The sequence below is a fragment of the Bidens hawaiensis genome, unplaced genomic scaffold (genome assembly GCF_021521415.1).
Source record: "Bidens hawaiensis isolate Kalapana, Puna unplaced genomic scaffold, B.hawaiensis_p1.1 tig00024229_1, whole genome shotgun sequence".
NCBI classification, from domain to species: domain Eukaryota; kingdom Viridiplantae; phylum Streptophyta; class Magnoliopsida; order Asterales; family Asteraceae; genus Bidens; species Bidens hawaiensis.
In genome coordinates, this window is record NW_027493807.1 from 291,866 (window position 1) to 306,194 (window position 14,329).

Consider the following 14,329-nt stretch of genomic DNA (forward strand, 5'->3'; position numbering starts at 1 on the left):
ATCCCCACACTTAAATTTTTTTCGTCCCTGAAAAAGCTATTTGCAATGGAATCATAATCGAAAACTGCTTTTAAAAACATTTAGGTTACTTTAATTAATAATAGATAAACGTAAAAACCGCGATTGCCGATAATGTTGTCCACAATCCAGCCACCAACATATCAAGCCCCCATCATATTTAACGATTAAGTTTAAGTTAACACTCAGTCTAAGGGTCTCACACCTAAAATCACAAAGCCACTTAATTTGTTTTAGGCATGTTAAAGCAAAGAGAAAACCATAAAGATTTATTCTACCAGTGCACCCTAAAAACTTGTAATTATTAAAATTTAACTTCATAAATAAATACTTAAATTATTTTGAGCAATGTAATATTTCAACATAACTTAGACCTCACCCATGCATGTTCTCACCGTGGTTGCTAACCCAGTGAGAAGCATGTAAGCTGTTGGTCATTACTCATGACCATTCTTTTAATCCTCACCCAGAGACCTATCAATAAAGCTACCAACTCAAAAGATGTTATCGATCCTCATCCATAGATGTTATCTCCAAGTCACTATCCCAGAGGGAGACACATTAAATTATTGGATCTTTTTCAGCTTTATATATTTATATGCTCAATACTTATGTAGATGTAATTAAATTTTAAGATTTACAAGGTTTTAACCTACACTGGTGCTTTTCAATACATTAGACGTTTCAGTTTTTCTGTTTTCTTTAGATGAGAACCCACAAGACTTAATGATTTAGTTATAGGTACATTTATAATAATCAGGAGAAACATTTCAAGGCTAGTTGGGCCAACCGACACATCCCAAATCAAGTGCGCTTTCTATTTTTTTTTATCTCATATATATTAGTAGTTTTAAAAACCAATCCCCAATTTTTCTATCATTTTCCATTTCGTTGCAAAATATTTAATTCAAGGGACATTTTTGTTTTCAATTTTTTTGTCTATTTTTCGCTTTCTTTTTTTCTCGGTTCTTCTTCTTTGTTTTTTTACTTTTTTTTGGTTTTTTTTTAATAAAAACGTCAGTTTCCCATCCTCACACTTAAATGTCACATTGTCCTCAATGAGACAGAAAAAAGGCAAAAAATAAAACAAGCATTCAAATATAAGTAAAGTGGAACAGACTCCCCTGGTAAATATGACTATATTGGCTCGCGAGTCGTGTCCCATGCCCTCCATCTTGAGATTGAACAAAAGCAAGTATCAATAAAGTCATCTCTCACAAACGAAATTAGCAATCCATAAACAAGCGGCAATGGCATCCCCACACTTGAATCCAACCATGTATCATCAATCAGCCAATAACATCCTTGGAACAGCAACCTGAAAGAAAACCAAAAAGCAAGCAGCACACAAAAGCAAGAAACCACAAAATAAAAATAAAAACAAAAACAAAAACATTCCACTGGGTTGCCTCCCAGGAAGCGCTAAGTTACAGAAGAGTCTTCAGCCAGACTCTCTCCTAAAATCTCAATCAGGAGGCTTTTCTTTTATCCAACCCCGGTCTAACCCGTTTAGGTCCGTCCAATATATTTAATCAAATAACACATAGTGGAAATAAAAAGCATTTTAAAACAATCAAACGGATCGGACCACCAATACTTAAACTTATCTGGACCAAACCTAATACGTGGCATATAATGAGGAAAATGGTCTATCTTGCATTTAAGTTTTGTCCTATAACTCTTAATGTACCATCTTTGAACCCTCAAAACATGCTGATCCAAGCATTTTCGCGCCCTCTTCTTCGGCTTTTTAAAGTTCGGTGGCGATCCACTATCTAGTTCCTTCACAGACCTGCTAAACTTCATATGATGTGGCGACTCAACTACCATCGTATTCTGATCCTCTTCGTTTGCCACTTCCTCTTCTTTTCCGTTTGGTGCACGCTTGATCTCCATTGCTGGCTTCCCCATGATTAGTGTTTCTAAGTAGATAAGATCGCCAACAGGGTCAAATTCTCCATCTTCTTCATAAATTGGTAAACCCACCAATTCATCACCAAACTCATCCTCCCAAGATGGTGCATGCTCCTCCTCTTCATCATCTTCCATCTGGTTAAGTGGCTCCTCAACAACATCTTCACTTAGATTCGTGTAATCCACCGGTTTCAACTCCATCTCCTCTATCACTCCCTCATCATCATCACTCCAGAAGTCATCAATTGGGTACTGATTAGTAGATTTAACTTCTTCCTGAACCGGAGGTGGGACTTGTGACATCTGCCCCATCCGACCCGACCCAGGTACCCGTTTTCTGATCCGATTCTTTTTATGATTTAAAATTTAATTATTTTCTTTTAAAACTTGACATTTAAAATATATATATTACTAATAATATTTTCCGTCCCGTCCCTCTTCTTCTCTCCGCCTTCTTTTCTCTCTTGTTGCCGTCCCGCCTCTTTCTCTCTCTTGTCGCCGTCCCGCCCTTAAGCCTTCAACCCCTTCTTTTTGTTTGTCCTTTGTTTCTTCCCGCCTAAGGATGTCTGCGCAGCTCCATGCGCCAGACTCCTTACAAGGAAGCCTGCGTGAAGACCATCTGTTACTGCGATACGCGAGGCGAACTGTCCCCGCAGCGCGCTTAGAATTGTAGTTCTTCCCGCGGTGCGCTAAGGTTGGTTCTGTCTGCCTTCGCGCTCACGCACTCTTGACCTTCTGTGTCTGCCTTCGCGCGCTCGAGCCTTCTCGCGCTAAACCCTTTGAGTCTTCTTCTGATTAATCCAGCCGTTTACTTTTGTGATGTCTTATCTTCTGTGCTGTTGACCTGACCTATCTTATGTCTGAAAAGTTACTTTCGGCGCAGCATGCGCACCAACCCCATTGGTTGACAGAAAAAGTGACTGACATTATCTTTTGAAATCTGCTTTTCCCATGCTTGACCAGTACCTTTATCTGACCCTCCCATGCCTGTTTACTGTTACCTGTCAGCTTTTCCTTGTCCCCTGCAGCTGCCATATCTTTCCATATCTTTTGCTTTTGGATTCTTATGCTTTTTGATATCTTTTGCTTGATTTGTTTAGATCTTTTCCCCTTTTCTAGGGATTGTGTTCCCTAGGGTTTCCCTATAAATAATAATGCTATTTTCTTAACACTACACACACAAATACTTATTATCTTTCTCTTCCTTTGCTCTCTGCCGTTGTCCTCTGCCGTCTCCTCTCTCTGCCTTCGTCCTCTCTCCTGTTCTGCCCAGATTTCCCGGTAATATATAATATATATATAATAATTTGTTTAAGTTACTTATTAATTATGCTAACTTATAATCAAGACTTAAAACCAATCGTTAAAACAATAATCTTTAATTATAGGTTAACTTGTGCTTGTTTAAAGTTGGTTCTTGCTTTATCTTTCACCGCACCGTTTATCAAGTGAGTAATCTCGTATCTAATCCCTTTTTTTTTAATGTTTTGGGATGTTCATGTGTTCGTACAAACTCGAGTCTTAAACTTGTTTATGAACTTTAGTCGCGCAGTATCCCATGTGTTGAGGACGTAGACTTGGCTGTTTATTTGTATGTGTGGATCATTAACCGTCTTGTCGGTCTATTCCGCAGTTTTCATGGTACCATTAGATGAACACGGGAGAACTATCGTTTATGATTTTCTCTTTTGTTTACACTTGCACAGTTTTCTTGTTTTTATGCTCAATTGGGAGCACGGATTGACTATGAGCTATGAATCTTAGACTTGGTCCCGATCTGATTACACCCTTGTTGAAAACCAGACATACACATGTTGCGCGCAGATTTATTGTTATCTATGTATGGTATTAAACTTGATTTCTCACCAACACGCAAGTGTTTGACGTTTATTTTAACACATGTTCAGGTTTGCTGTAGCTACATTTGGAGCTTGTGGACACGTAGGACGTTTTTACTTTTGGACCTAGATTAAAATGTATCAAGACAAGTTATTATTGTTCGAATATTTTGTCTTATAATATTTTGATTTATGTTGATTTATGTTATCTTGTGTTTACGTTGCGCGTGCGCGAATGAATATATTTATTAAATATTGACACCCAAATAGTGTCACGAGTAATGAAACAATATGTGGCGCCCCGATGTATAATCCGCCTTTGGTCGGGGTGTTACAGATTGGTATCAGAGCTCGTTGACTTTAGGATAGGTGGTTAGACGTAACGGCCTAGAATACCTAAGAGTCCCTTCTCGCGCATGAGAGAAATCTTATGTTTGCGCGCTTATTGCTAATTGCTCGTTATTTATAAATATGCTTGCGCAGACGCAGCGTATGGTTTTATGTTTTATTTCGCGATATTTCGATTTTTGCTGAATTTCGATTTTTATTGATTTTACTTACATATTCGTTTGTTGGGATTGAAAATCCGAAAAGTCATGGTGATACATGAATAGTTGATTTTCAAATTCCATTTACGATTATGTTCTGAGGTTGGAGACTTGAAAAGTCATGGTGATACATGAATTGTCAACCTCCAATACTCATTTTCTTGTATATTTTATAGAGGATTGAAAAGTCATGGTGATACATGAATCGTCAATCTCCAATACTCGTTTACTAGTCATTTTAAATTGAGAATTCGGAAAGTCATGGTGATACATGAATTGTCGATTCTCGATTCGAATTTGTTATCTGTATTAGGTTTGCATTCAAAATTCATGTTTTACTTTAACTGTTGATGGTATCTAACCCCGCGAAACCAAGCTTTATAAGATTATACTTTGCGCTAAGATATTAACAAAACTAAAACTTTTATAGAATGCCTCCGCTATCAGCTCGTTATCAGAGGAGAGAAGCCTCGCGCAGGCGTAGACAGCAACGTTCCCAGGAAATGGCCGCCGCGATAGCCCAAGCCTTAAACCAAAATAATCCCAACTCCTCCGGATACAATATTAAATCCTTTAATGCGGGTAAACCTCCGAAATTCTCAGGACTTGAAGGAGCCACCATGATGCTCCAGTGGCTCGAGAAGATTGAAAACACTTTCCTCCATACCCAATGCCCTCCAGACCGACGAACCTTATATGCCTCTAGTGTCCTGGAATCAAGGGCGCTTACATGGTGGAACGGAGTAGCTCATGCGCGTGGCGCAGAGGCTGCTTCTAGCATGCTTTGGGAGGAATTTAAGGATCTCTTGACGCGAGAATTCTGCCCTCCCAACGAAGTAAAGCGCCTGGAGGAAGAATTTTGGAACTTGAAGCAATACAGTGGCGAAGCACGCGAGTACGCGACGCGCTTCCATGAACTAAGCCTGCTTGTCCCTCACCTTGTTACCCCTTCCCGCCGAGCCATCGAGAAGTTCCTTGGGGGTCTCCCCATGGAAATCCAAGATTCTGTATGGGCCAGGAACCCACTAACCCTCTCTGACGCCGTCGAGTTGGCCGCTGTGCTCAGCGACAACCATGTCAGGGCAGGAACCTTGTTCCTGCGGGGAGCCGAAAAGACCAAACCCACCAAGACTATCCCAGAACTAATAGAAACCAAGCCAGAACCCTCAAACCGTAACAACCTCAAGCGCAGGCGCAAAGCCTATGCGCTTACCAGCCCACCCATTGTCCAGCAACCCTACCTACAGCCAGTTTACGCGCCTACCCCACTGTCAGCCTACCCAACACCTCCTGTAGTCCACAACTATGCCTTAACCAATCCCGCACTCCCTGCCCCGCCAACTAAGAAACCTTACACAGGAAACCACCCCTTCTGCCCAACCTGTAGATTTCACCACCCACCTCAAGCCCCATGTCGACTTTGTCACCGATGTGGCCGCGCTGGTCACATGGCGGAAAACTGTAGAGTTCTTCCTGCCAACCCAATCGCACAAACACCACCAACCTACCCGCAAAACCCTCAACCAACTTACCTTAATCCACGACCCAGGTCGTGCTTTAACTGCGGTGATCCCAGTCATTTCCGGAACGCGTGCCCAAGGCTACAAGTACAAATTACGCAAGCAAATCCGGTTAACCAAATCTCGAACCAAGTGACGCGCGGACGAGCTTTTAATATAACCGCGCACCAAGCGCAAGCGAATAATGACGTAGTTAATGGTACATTTTTGCTTAACGGACATTATGCTTCCGTACTTTTTGATACTGGCGCCGATAGAAGTTTTATTTCCCGCGCGTTTGAGCAGAAGCTTGCGCGACCGCGCGATAACTTAAAAGAAAATTTTTCAGTTGAATTGGCTAATGGTGAAACTGTTTTAATTAACTCCGTGATTAAGGATTGCACGCTTAACCTTAACGAAAACGATTTTCTAATCGACCTCATCCCCATGCCTCTTGGAAGTTTCGATGTTATCATTGGTATGGACTGGCTCTCGAATAATCGGGCCGAAGTTATTTGCGCCAAGAAGCTGATTCGCATTCCTCGAGAAAACGGTGATCTTCACATCTACGGCGAGAAACCCTCCAGTGGTCTTAAGCTTATGTCTTGCGCCGAAGCCCAAAGACTCATGCGGAAGAAGTGTATTGCATTTTTAGCCCATGTGGTTAAACCCGATGAAGGAAAGAAGAAACTTCGCGAAATCCCTGTTGTGCGTGACTTCCCTGAAGTTTTTCCCGATGATCTTCCTGGTATCCCTCCCGCTCGTGAAGTCGAGTTTCGTGTTGATCTTGTCCCTGGTGCTTCCCCCGTATCCAAATCTCCTTATCGTCTTGCACCCGCTGAAATGCAAGAATTGGCAAGTCAACTTCAAGAGTTGACCGCTAAAGGATTCATTCGCCCTAGCTCTTCGCCCTGGGGTGCTCCGGTGTTGTTCGTTAAAAAGAAAGATGGTACGTTTCGCATGTGTATCGATTACCGCGAGTTGAACAAACTCACCATTAAGAACCGGTATCCCTTACCACGTATTGACGACCTCTTTGATCAACTCCAAGGTGCCTCTTGTTTCTCCAAGATCGATCTCCGCTCTGGCTATCACCAGTTGCGCATCCGCGATGAAGATATTCCCAAGACTGCTTTTCGTACTCGCTATGGCCATTTTGAATTCTTGGTCATGTCCTTCGGTTTAACCAACGCACCCGCCGTTTTCATGGATCTAATGAATCGGGTGTGTAGGCCTTTCTTGGATAAATTCGTGATTGTGTTTATCGATGACGTTCTGATTTATTCCAAAACCAAGGCCGAGCATGAGCAACATCTTCGGTTGGTGTTGCAAAAGCTTAGAGCCGAGCAGCTCTTTGCCAAGCTCTCCAAGTGTGAATTTTGGTCTGATGAAGTACAGTTCCTTGGCCATGTTGTAAACAAGATGGGTATTCATGTCGACCCATCCAAGATTGAAGCAATCAAGAACTGGATTACGCCATCCACTCCTACCGAAATCCGTTCCTTTTTGGGCTTAGCTGGTTACTACCGGCGATTTATTTCGAACTTCTCAAAGATCGCATTGCCTTTAACAGCTCTGACGCACAAAGGTAAACCGTATATTTGGGGCTCGAAGCAAGAAGAAGCCTTTCTGACGCTCAAGCGTTTGTTGTGTGAAGCTCCTGTCCTTGCGCAACCTGAGGGTAATGAAGATTTTGTCGTGTATTGCGATGCATCCAACCAAGGTCTCGGTTGTGTTCTTATGCAACGAGGCAAGGTTATCGCTTACGCATCAAGGCAACTCAAGATTCATGAAAAGAATTATACAACTCACGACCTCGAACTAGGCGCAGTGGTATTTGCCTTGAAGATCTGGAGACACTACCTTTATGGTACTAAGTGTATCCTCTACACTGACCATAAAAGCCTTCAGCATATCTTTGATCAAAAGGAACTCAACATGAGGCAACGCCGATGGAACGAACTCATCAGCGATTACGATTGTGAGATCCGGTACCATCCTGGTAAGGCTAATGTAGTAGCCGATGCGCTCAGCCGAAAACCCAGCCAGCTTAACTGTATCTTGCCGCGCACGCAGCTTCACTTCGCGCCGATCCAAAGCAACCTTGAATCGCGCATTCGTGACGCGCAGCGCGCATCCATCAGTAATGGTAACCTTCGCGCCGAGTTAGCGTGTGGCGCGGAAGCTCATTTTGTCCCTAATCTGAGTGGAATTCTCTGCTATCTCAATCGCATCTGGATTCCCTTTGATGAGAATCTTCGCGCTGATATCCTGAGTGAAGCGCATAAATCTCGGTATTCTATTCATCCCGGCGCTGATAAAATGTACAAGGATTTGCGCATTACTTATTGGTGGCCCGGTATGAAAAAGGATATTGCTGTGTTCGTAGCTAAATGCCTAACTTGTTCTAAGGTAAAAGCTGAACATCAACGCCCATCCGGTTTGCTCGAACAACCAGAAATTCCTACGTGGAAATGGGAAGGTATAGCGATGGACTTTATTACCAAGTTACCTTTGACAGCAAGCAAACATGATAGCATTTGGGTAATAGTGGATCGATTGACTAAGTCTGCTCACTTTCTACCCATTCGTGAAACCTACCGTGTCGAACAACTTGTGCATCTATATGTCAAGGAAATTGTCTGCCGTCATGGTACTCCTTTGAGCATCATATCCGATCGCGATGGCCGTTTTATATCTCGCTTTTGGAAATCTCTCCAATCTGCGTTAGGAACTCGTTTGGACATGAGTACTGCATATCATCCTCAGACTGACGGACAGTCTGAGCGAACCATTCAAACCCTTGAGGATATGCTTCGATCTTGTGTTCTTGATTTTGGAGGTAATTGGGATTCACACCTACCTCTGATCGAGTTCTCTTATAATAACAGCTATCATTCCAGCATCGGTATGGCCCCATTTGAAGCACTTTACGGTCGAAAGTGCCGTTCACCGATTTGTTGGAACGAAGTGGGTGAAGTTCAAATCACAGGACCCGAACTAGTTCAAGAGACAACCGATAAAATCGCCAAGATCCGTGATCATCTGCTGGCTGCCAGAAGCCGACAGAAGAGTTACGCAGATCGCAGGCGAAAGCCTCTCGAATTTCAAGTTGGTGATCTTGTTCTCCTCAAAGTGTTGCCCTGGAAAGGTGTTGTCCGCTTTGGGAAGAAAGGTAAGCTTGCTCCTCGTTATGTTGGTCCATTCAAGATTCTCGCGCGTGTGGGAAAAGTTGCCTACAGACTTGACCTGCCGCCCGCGCTCAGCAATGTGCATCCAACGTTCCATGTATCCAATCTCAAGAAGTGTTTAGCCGACGAGAACCTTCACATTCCACTTGATGAAGTTCAAGTTGACGAATCCATGCATTTCATTGAGAAGCCTGTTGAGATTATGGATCGCGAGGTTAAGCTAACCAAGCGCAGTCGTATCCCTATCGTGAAAGTCCGCTGGGAGTCCAAGCGCGGAGCCGAGTTTACATGGGAAAGAGAAGATCAAATGAAGATCAAGTACCCGCACCTGTTCTCTGCGCAACCTACTTCGAGATAAATTTCGGGACGAAATTTCTTAAAGTAGGGGAGACTGTGACTTCTGCCCCATCCGACCCGACCCAGGTACCCGTTTTCTGATCCGATTCTTTTTATGATTTAAAATTTAATTATTTTCTTTTAAAACTTGACATTTAAAATATATATATTACTAATAATATTTTCCGTCCCGTCCCTCTTCTTCTCTCCGCCTTCTTTTCTCTCTTGTTGCCGTCCCGCCTCTTTCTCTCTCTTGTCGCCGTCCCGCCCTTAAGCCTTGAACCCCTTCTTTTTGTTTGTCCTTTGTTTCTTCCCGCCTAAGGATGTCTGCGCAGCTCCACGCGCCAGACTCCTTACAAGGAAGCCTGCGTGAAGACCATCTGTTACTGCGATACGCGAGGCGAACTGTCCCCGCAGCGCGCTTAGAATTGTAGTTCTTCCCGCGGTGCGCTAAGGTTGGTTCTGTCTGCCTTCGCGCTCACGCACTCTTGACCTTCTGTGTCTGCCTTCGCGCGCTCGAGCCTTCTCGCGCTAAACCCTTTGAGTCTTCTTCTGATTAATCCAGCCGTTTACTTTTGTGATGTCTTATCTTCTGTGCTGTTGACCTGACCTATCTTATGTCTGAAAAGTTACTTTCGGCGCAGCATGCGCACCAACCCCATTGGTTGACAGAAAAAGTGACTGACATTATCTTTTGAAATCTGCTTTTCCCATGCTTGACCAGTACCTTTATCTGACCCTCCCATGCCTGTTTACTGTTACCTGTCAGCTTTTCCTTGTCCCCTACAGCTGCCATATCTTTCCATATCTTTTGCTTTTGGATTCTTATGCTTTTTGATATCTTTTGCTTGATTTGTTTAGATCTTTTCCCCTTTTCTAGGGATTGTGTTCCCTAGGGTTTCCCTATAAATAATAATGCTATTTTCTTAACACTACACACACAAATACTTATTATCTTTCTCTTCCTTTGCTCTCTGCCGTTGTCCTCTGCCGTCTCCTCTCTCTGCCTTCGTCATCTCTCCTGTTCTGCCCAGATTTCCCGGTAATATATAATATATATATAATAATTTGTTTAAGTTACTTATTAATTATGCTAACTTATAATCAAGACTTAAAACCAATCGTTAAAACAATAATCTTTAATTATAGGTTAACTTGTGCTTGTTTAAAGTTGGTTCTTGCTTTATCTTTCACCGCACCGTTTATCAAGTGAGTAATCTCGTATCTAATCCCTTTTTATTTTTAATGTTTTGGGATGTTCATGTGTTCGTACAAACTCGAGTCTTAAACTTGTTTATGAACTTTAGTCGCGCAGTATCCCATGTGTTGAGGACGTAGACTTGGCTGTTTATTTGTATGTGTGGATCATTAACCGTCTTGTCGGTCTATTCCGCAGTTTTCATGGTACCATTAGATGAACACGGGAGAACTATCGTTTATGATTTTCTCTTTTGTTTACACTTGCACAGTTTTCTTGTTTTTATGCTCAATTGGGAGCACGGATTGACTATGAGCTATGAATCTTAGACTTGGTCCCGATCTGATTACACCCTTGTTGAAAACCAGACATACACATGTTGCGCGCAGATTTATTGTTATCTATGTATGGTATTAAACTTGATTTCTCACCAACACGCAAGTGTTTGACGTTTATTTTAACACATGTTCAGGTTTGCTGTAGCTACATTTGGAGCTTGTGGACACGTAGGACGTTTTTACTTTTGGACCTAGATTAAAATGTATCAAGACAAGTTATTATTGTTCGAATATTTTGTCTTATAATATTTTGATTTATGTTGATTTATGTTATCTTGTGTTTACGTTGCGCGTGCGCGAATGAATATATTTATTAAATATTGACACCCAAATAGTGTCACGAGTAATGAAACAATATGTGGCGCCCCGATGTATAATCCGCCTTTGGTCGGGGTGTTACAGGACTGACTCGCCCATTTTCGTTTCTGGTTCCAAAGTGATATCCCCACATACAACCTCATCATCTTCATAAACGACTTGCTGCTCTTTGTAAGAAAGACTCTCAATTTGATATCTAGCACTTAACTCCTTTAACCTAACTTCTAGTTCTTCTAATTTACGGAGCCTAAATATTTCGATCAACTTATCAAGTCTAGCTTCCAATGCCTCTAGTTTCCGAACTCTTTCACGTTCCTCTTCTTCGTCTCTTTCCAACATCTTCTATATGAAATACTCCTAAACTGACTCGATCTATTAAACATATTAACTAGACTCGATAAAAAAAACTAAAATTCTCCTAAAGACGACTAGACACACTAAATCTATGACACAAACTATCTTAACACCAACTAAGACACAAAAATACAAATGAGACCAATTAATCAATTAAGTTCAATCAAAGCTAGTTACGTTATCGCCTAAGTGTCCCCGGCAACGGCGCCAAAAACTTGATGTGCTAAAAGCGGTCTATAAAAAAACCTAACCTAACCTAGACACTTTAGTTTTAAATTTATAAATCTAGACTCTCTAAATGCTAGACCACTAGACAGGCAAGTGTACCTATCAATTGTAGCAAAGCCTAATGAAGTCCGGATATCGAACACAAAGGACACTAGCGACGCCTAAATTAGACTCTGACTAAAACTTAAATAAATATATTTAATTGATTTTTGTGTTTTTTATTTCTTAACTATAAACTAAAAATACTTAAACTAAAATGACACTACTGACACTAATAGAGTTTAACTCAATTATCTAGACAAACTCAAAGATAGAAGAAGCACTACCTAGGTTTAGAATCCTACTTGTGAATCTTGGATCTCTCTCGGCTATGGAAACTATGATGGAACCGGGATCTTAAAATACGACACCCTTAGACAACCTATGGATCCTGATCATTCTCCTGGTGTGACCTAAAAGGAAACCTTAAGGGGCGTGTAAACTTACGGTTGGTCGGATTACCTGTCAGTCTCTCCAACAATACTAAAGTACCCTAAAAGATAGATCACCCGTCGGTCTCACTATCTCAATACACCCTAAAGTACAAGGGGTAACCTAAGAACAATTGATAAGACACGGAATTACAATGAAACCAGGGAAACCTCCTGTCAGAGCGTTCTAACCTAAACACCTAATCCCAAGAACAACCCGACTATCTATTACCTCTCAGTCTCTAGATAGGTAGAATATAAAATTTTAATAAATCACCAACCAATGTTCCTATAGATTACTACGTCTAGTAAAACCATAAAATAATCACAAACACACAGTAAGCGACCTAAACATGCATCTATAACTGAAAGACATTCAATCAAGACACATGCGGAACAAAGATTAATAATAAATAAAAACTATATATGCAAGCACATCAAATCAATTTTAGGAAGATTCTTTACTTTAATATTAATCCAACAATAAAAACCAAAAACCAAGAAAAATCCTCAAATCACAAAGTAGTCATCAAAAAACCTAGGTAGCTAGGCGGTTTAGGCAACAACCATACTGAAGAATAAAACATAACAATTAGGTTCAAACACTGAATTCATAATGAAAAAATAAATTCAAACCAGAAATACAGTGTCGATGAACGAGTAGGGTGTTGAGCCCCAACGCTCTCTGAAATATTACTGACTTGCGGCTCCTTCTCCTTCTTTTTCCTTGCTTTTTTCGAACACTTTCAAGAACCCAGCAGGGGTGGCACCCTAGTGCCCTCTGTTCCGCCGTCCACCAACTAAAAATTGTGATTCCCCCCGTTGCTCATTGCCTTTGTGTTTGTTTTTAAAAGGCTCGTAGACATGGACTTGCTAAATTTTATTATTGGGCTTGGGGAGTTTTGGTAAGCCTTTTAATAATTTTTCTCTTTTTTCGTACCCAAGCTCGATATTAATATATAGAAGTTGTAGAATCATGAAATCATTAATGTTAGTATCCACGATTAAATTTAGAGTCTAAACTTATTTTCCAATTTAGATCATGTATCGTTTATATTTGTAGTAATTAATATTTGAGCTTGACAATAATAAAATATAGCTATGGCTTGAAAAATTTACTTGTCAGTTACAAGCTTAGTAAATTACTCTATTTTAGCTCGTTGTCTCTTCAAACCATTAAACTCACATACGAACCAAAAAAAATAATACTATTCAATAAAAACTTGGCTCAAAACGACTTAAAAGTGTAGGTAATATTTATATCATGATATGTATAAATGAGGCCACATCAAAATTCTATAAAATAAGGATATACTAAAAAATTAATATATTTTTGTGAATCACTTTTATCATCAATCCCTAAGTATATTATTTTTACTATAATTGTTTATCATCAATTGTTCATATCATTTATTTGTGAAACACTTTTATTATTAATCCCTAAGTATATTATTAACTTCCCTACAATAAATAAAATTAAAATACATATATATCATAAACGAATAATGTAAAACAACCCTTTAATACGGGGATGAACTCTAGTGTGTGTGTGTAAGTTTTTTTTTTCCAAAATTTTAGGGCCCTCGTCAAAACTGCCCCGAGTGGTCACCCATGTCACCCCTCCTCAAGAAGGCTGTCATTATTGATGAACCAATAAAGCAGTGGCGGTTGGGGGGGGGGGGAAAGAACTTCAATTTAATTAATTCATTTTTATGTCAGAATTTTTCACTTTTATCCAACAAATGACTCCAATTCCTATCTTGTTTTGGTAGGAAAATTATTTATCTTTATGTACCTTGTATTGATTATATAAATTGAAAGTAATTAAAATTTCAAAACTCTATGAAGTCTAGACGATAAAATCTTTTAATGAACAAATAAATTAGAATTATTTTTGTCTTTATAGTTTTTCTTTTGTCTTAGAATGGATTTATCAAAATGATTCTTTAGCAACATGTTTGGGGTTTTAATGAAAAGGTCGACTGGTGTCACGCCACTGTCACGTGTCATATATGCGGTAGGTTTTAACCGCAGCCTCCTTTGATGTAGTGGTTTTGACTAGCAATTAAGTTGAAGAAA

The 14,329-nt window shown here is 40.5% G+C and overlaps 1 protein-coding gene and 1 pseudogene across 1 annotated transcript; both read right to left on the bottom strand.

The window, feature by feature from the left end:
* Positions 1–14,329, bottom strand: part of LOC143568796 (11-beta-hydroxysteroid dehydrogenase B-like) — a 60,945-nt pseudogene that overhangs the window by 40,275 nt on the left and 6,341 nt on the right.
* Positions 1,156–11,480, bottom strand: LOC143568802 (uncharacterized). The gene is made up of 3 exons (XM_077054862.1): positions 11,334–11,480; positions 1,637–2,148; positions 1,156–1,336 (listed from the first exon to the last, which is right to left on the bottom strand). The coding sequence occupies exons 2-3, from the start codon at positions 2,131–2,133 to the stop codon at positions 1,156–1,158; spliced, it is 678 nt and encodes a 225-aa protein (XP_076910977.1). The 5' UTR covers positions 2,134–2,148; positions 11,334–11,480.

Bases quoted from the DNA above. Each gene is read 5' to 3' on its own strand.
- LOC143568802 (XM_077054862.1), bottom strand. From the start codon at position 2,133: ATGGAGTTGAAACCGGTGGATTACACGAATCTAAGTGAAGATGTTGTT. The intron at 1,337-1,636 runs GTTTGGTCCAGA...GTTTTCTTTCAG, and splicing joins CATTATATGCCACGTATTAG to GTTGCTGTTCCAAGGATGTT.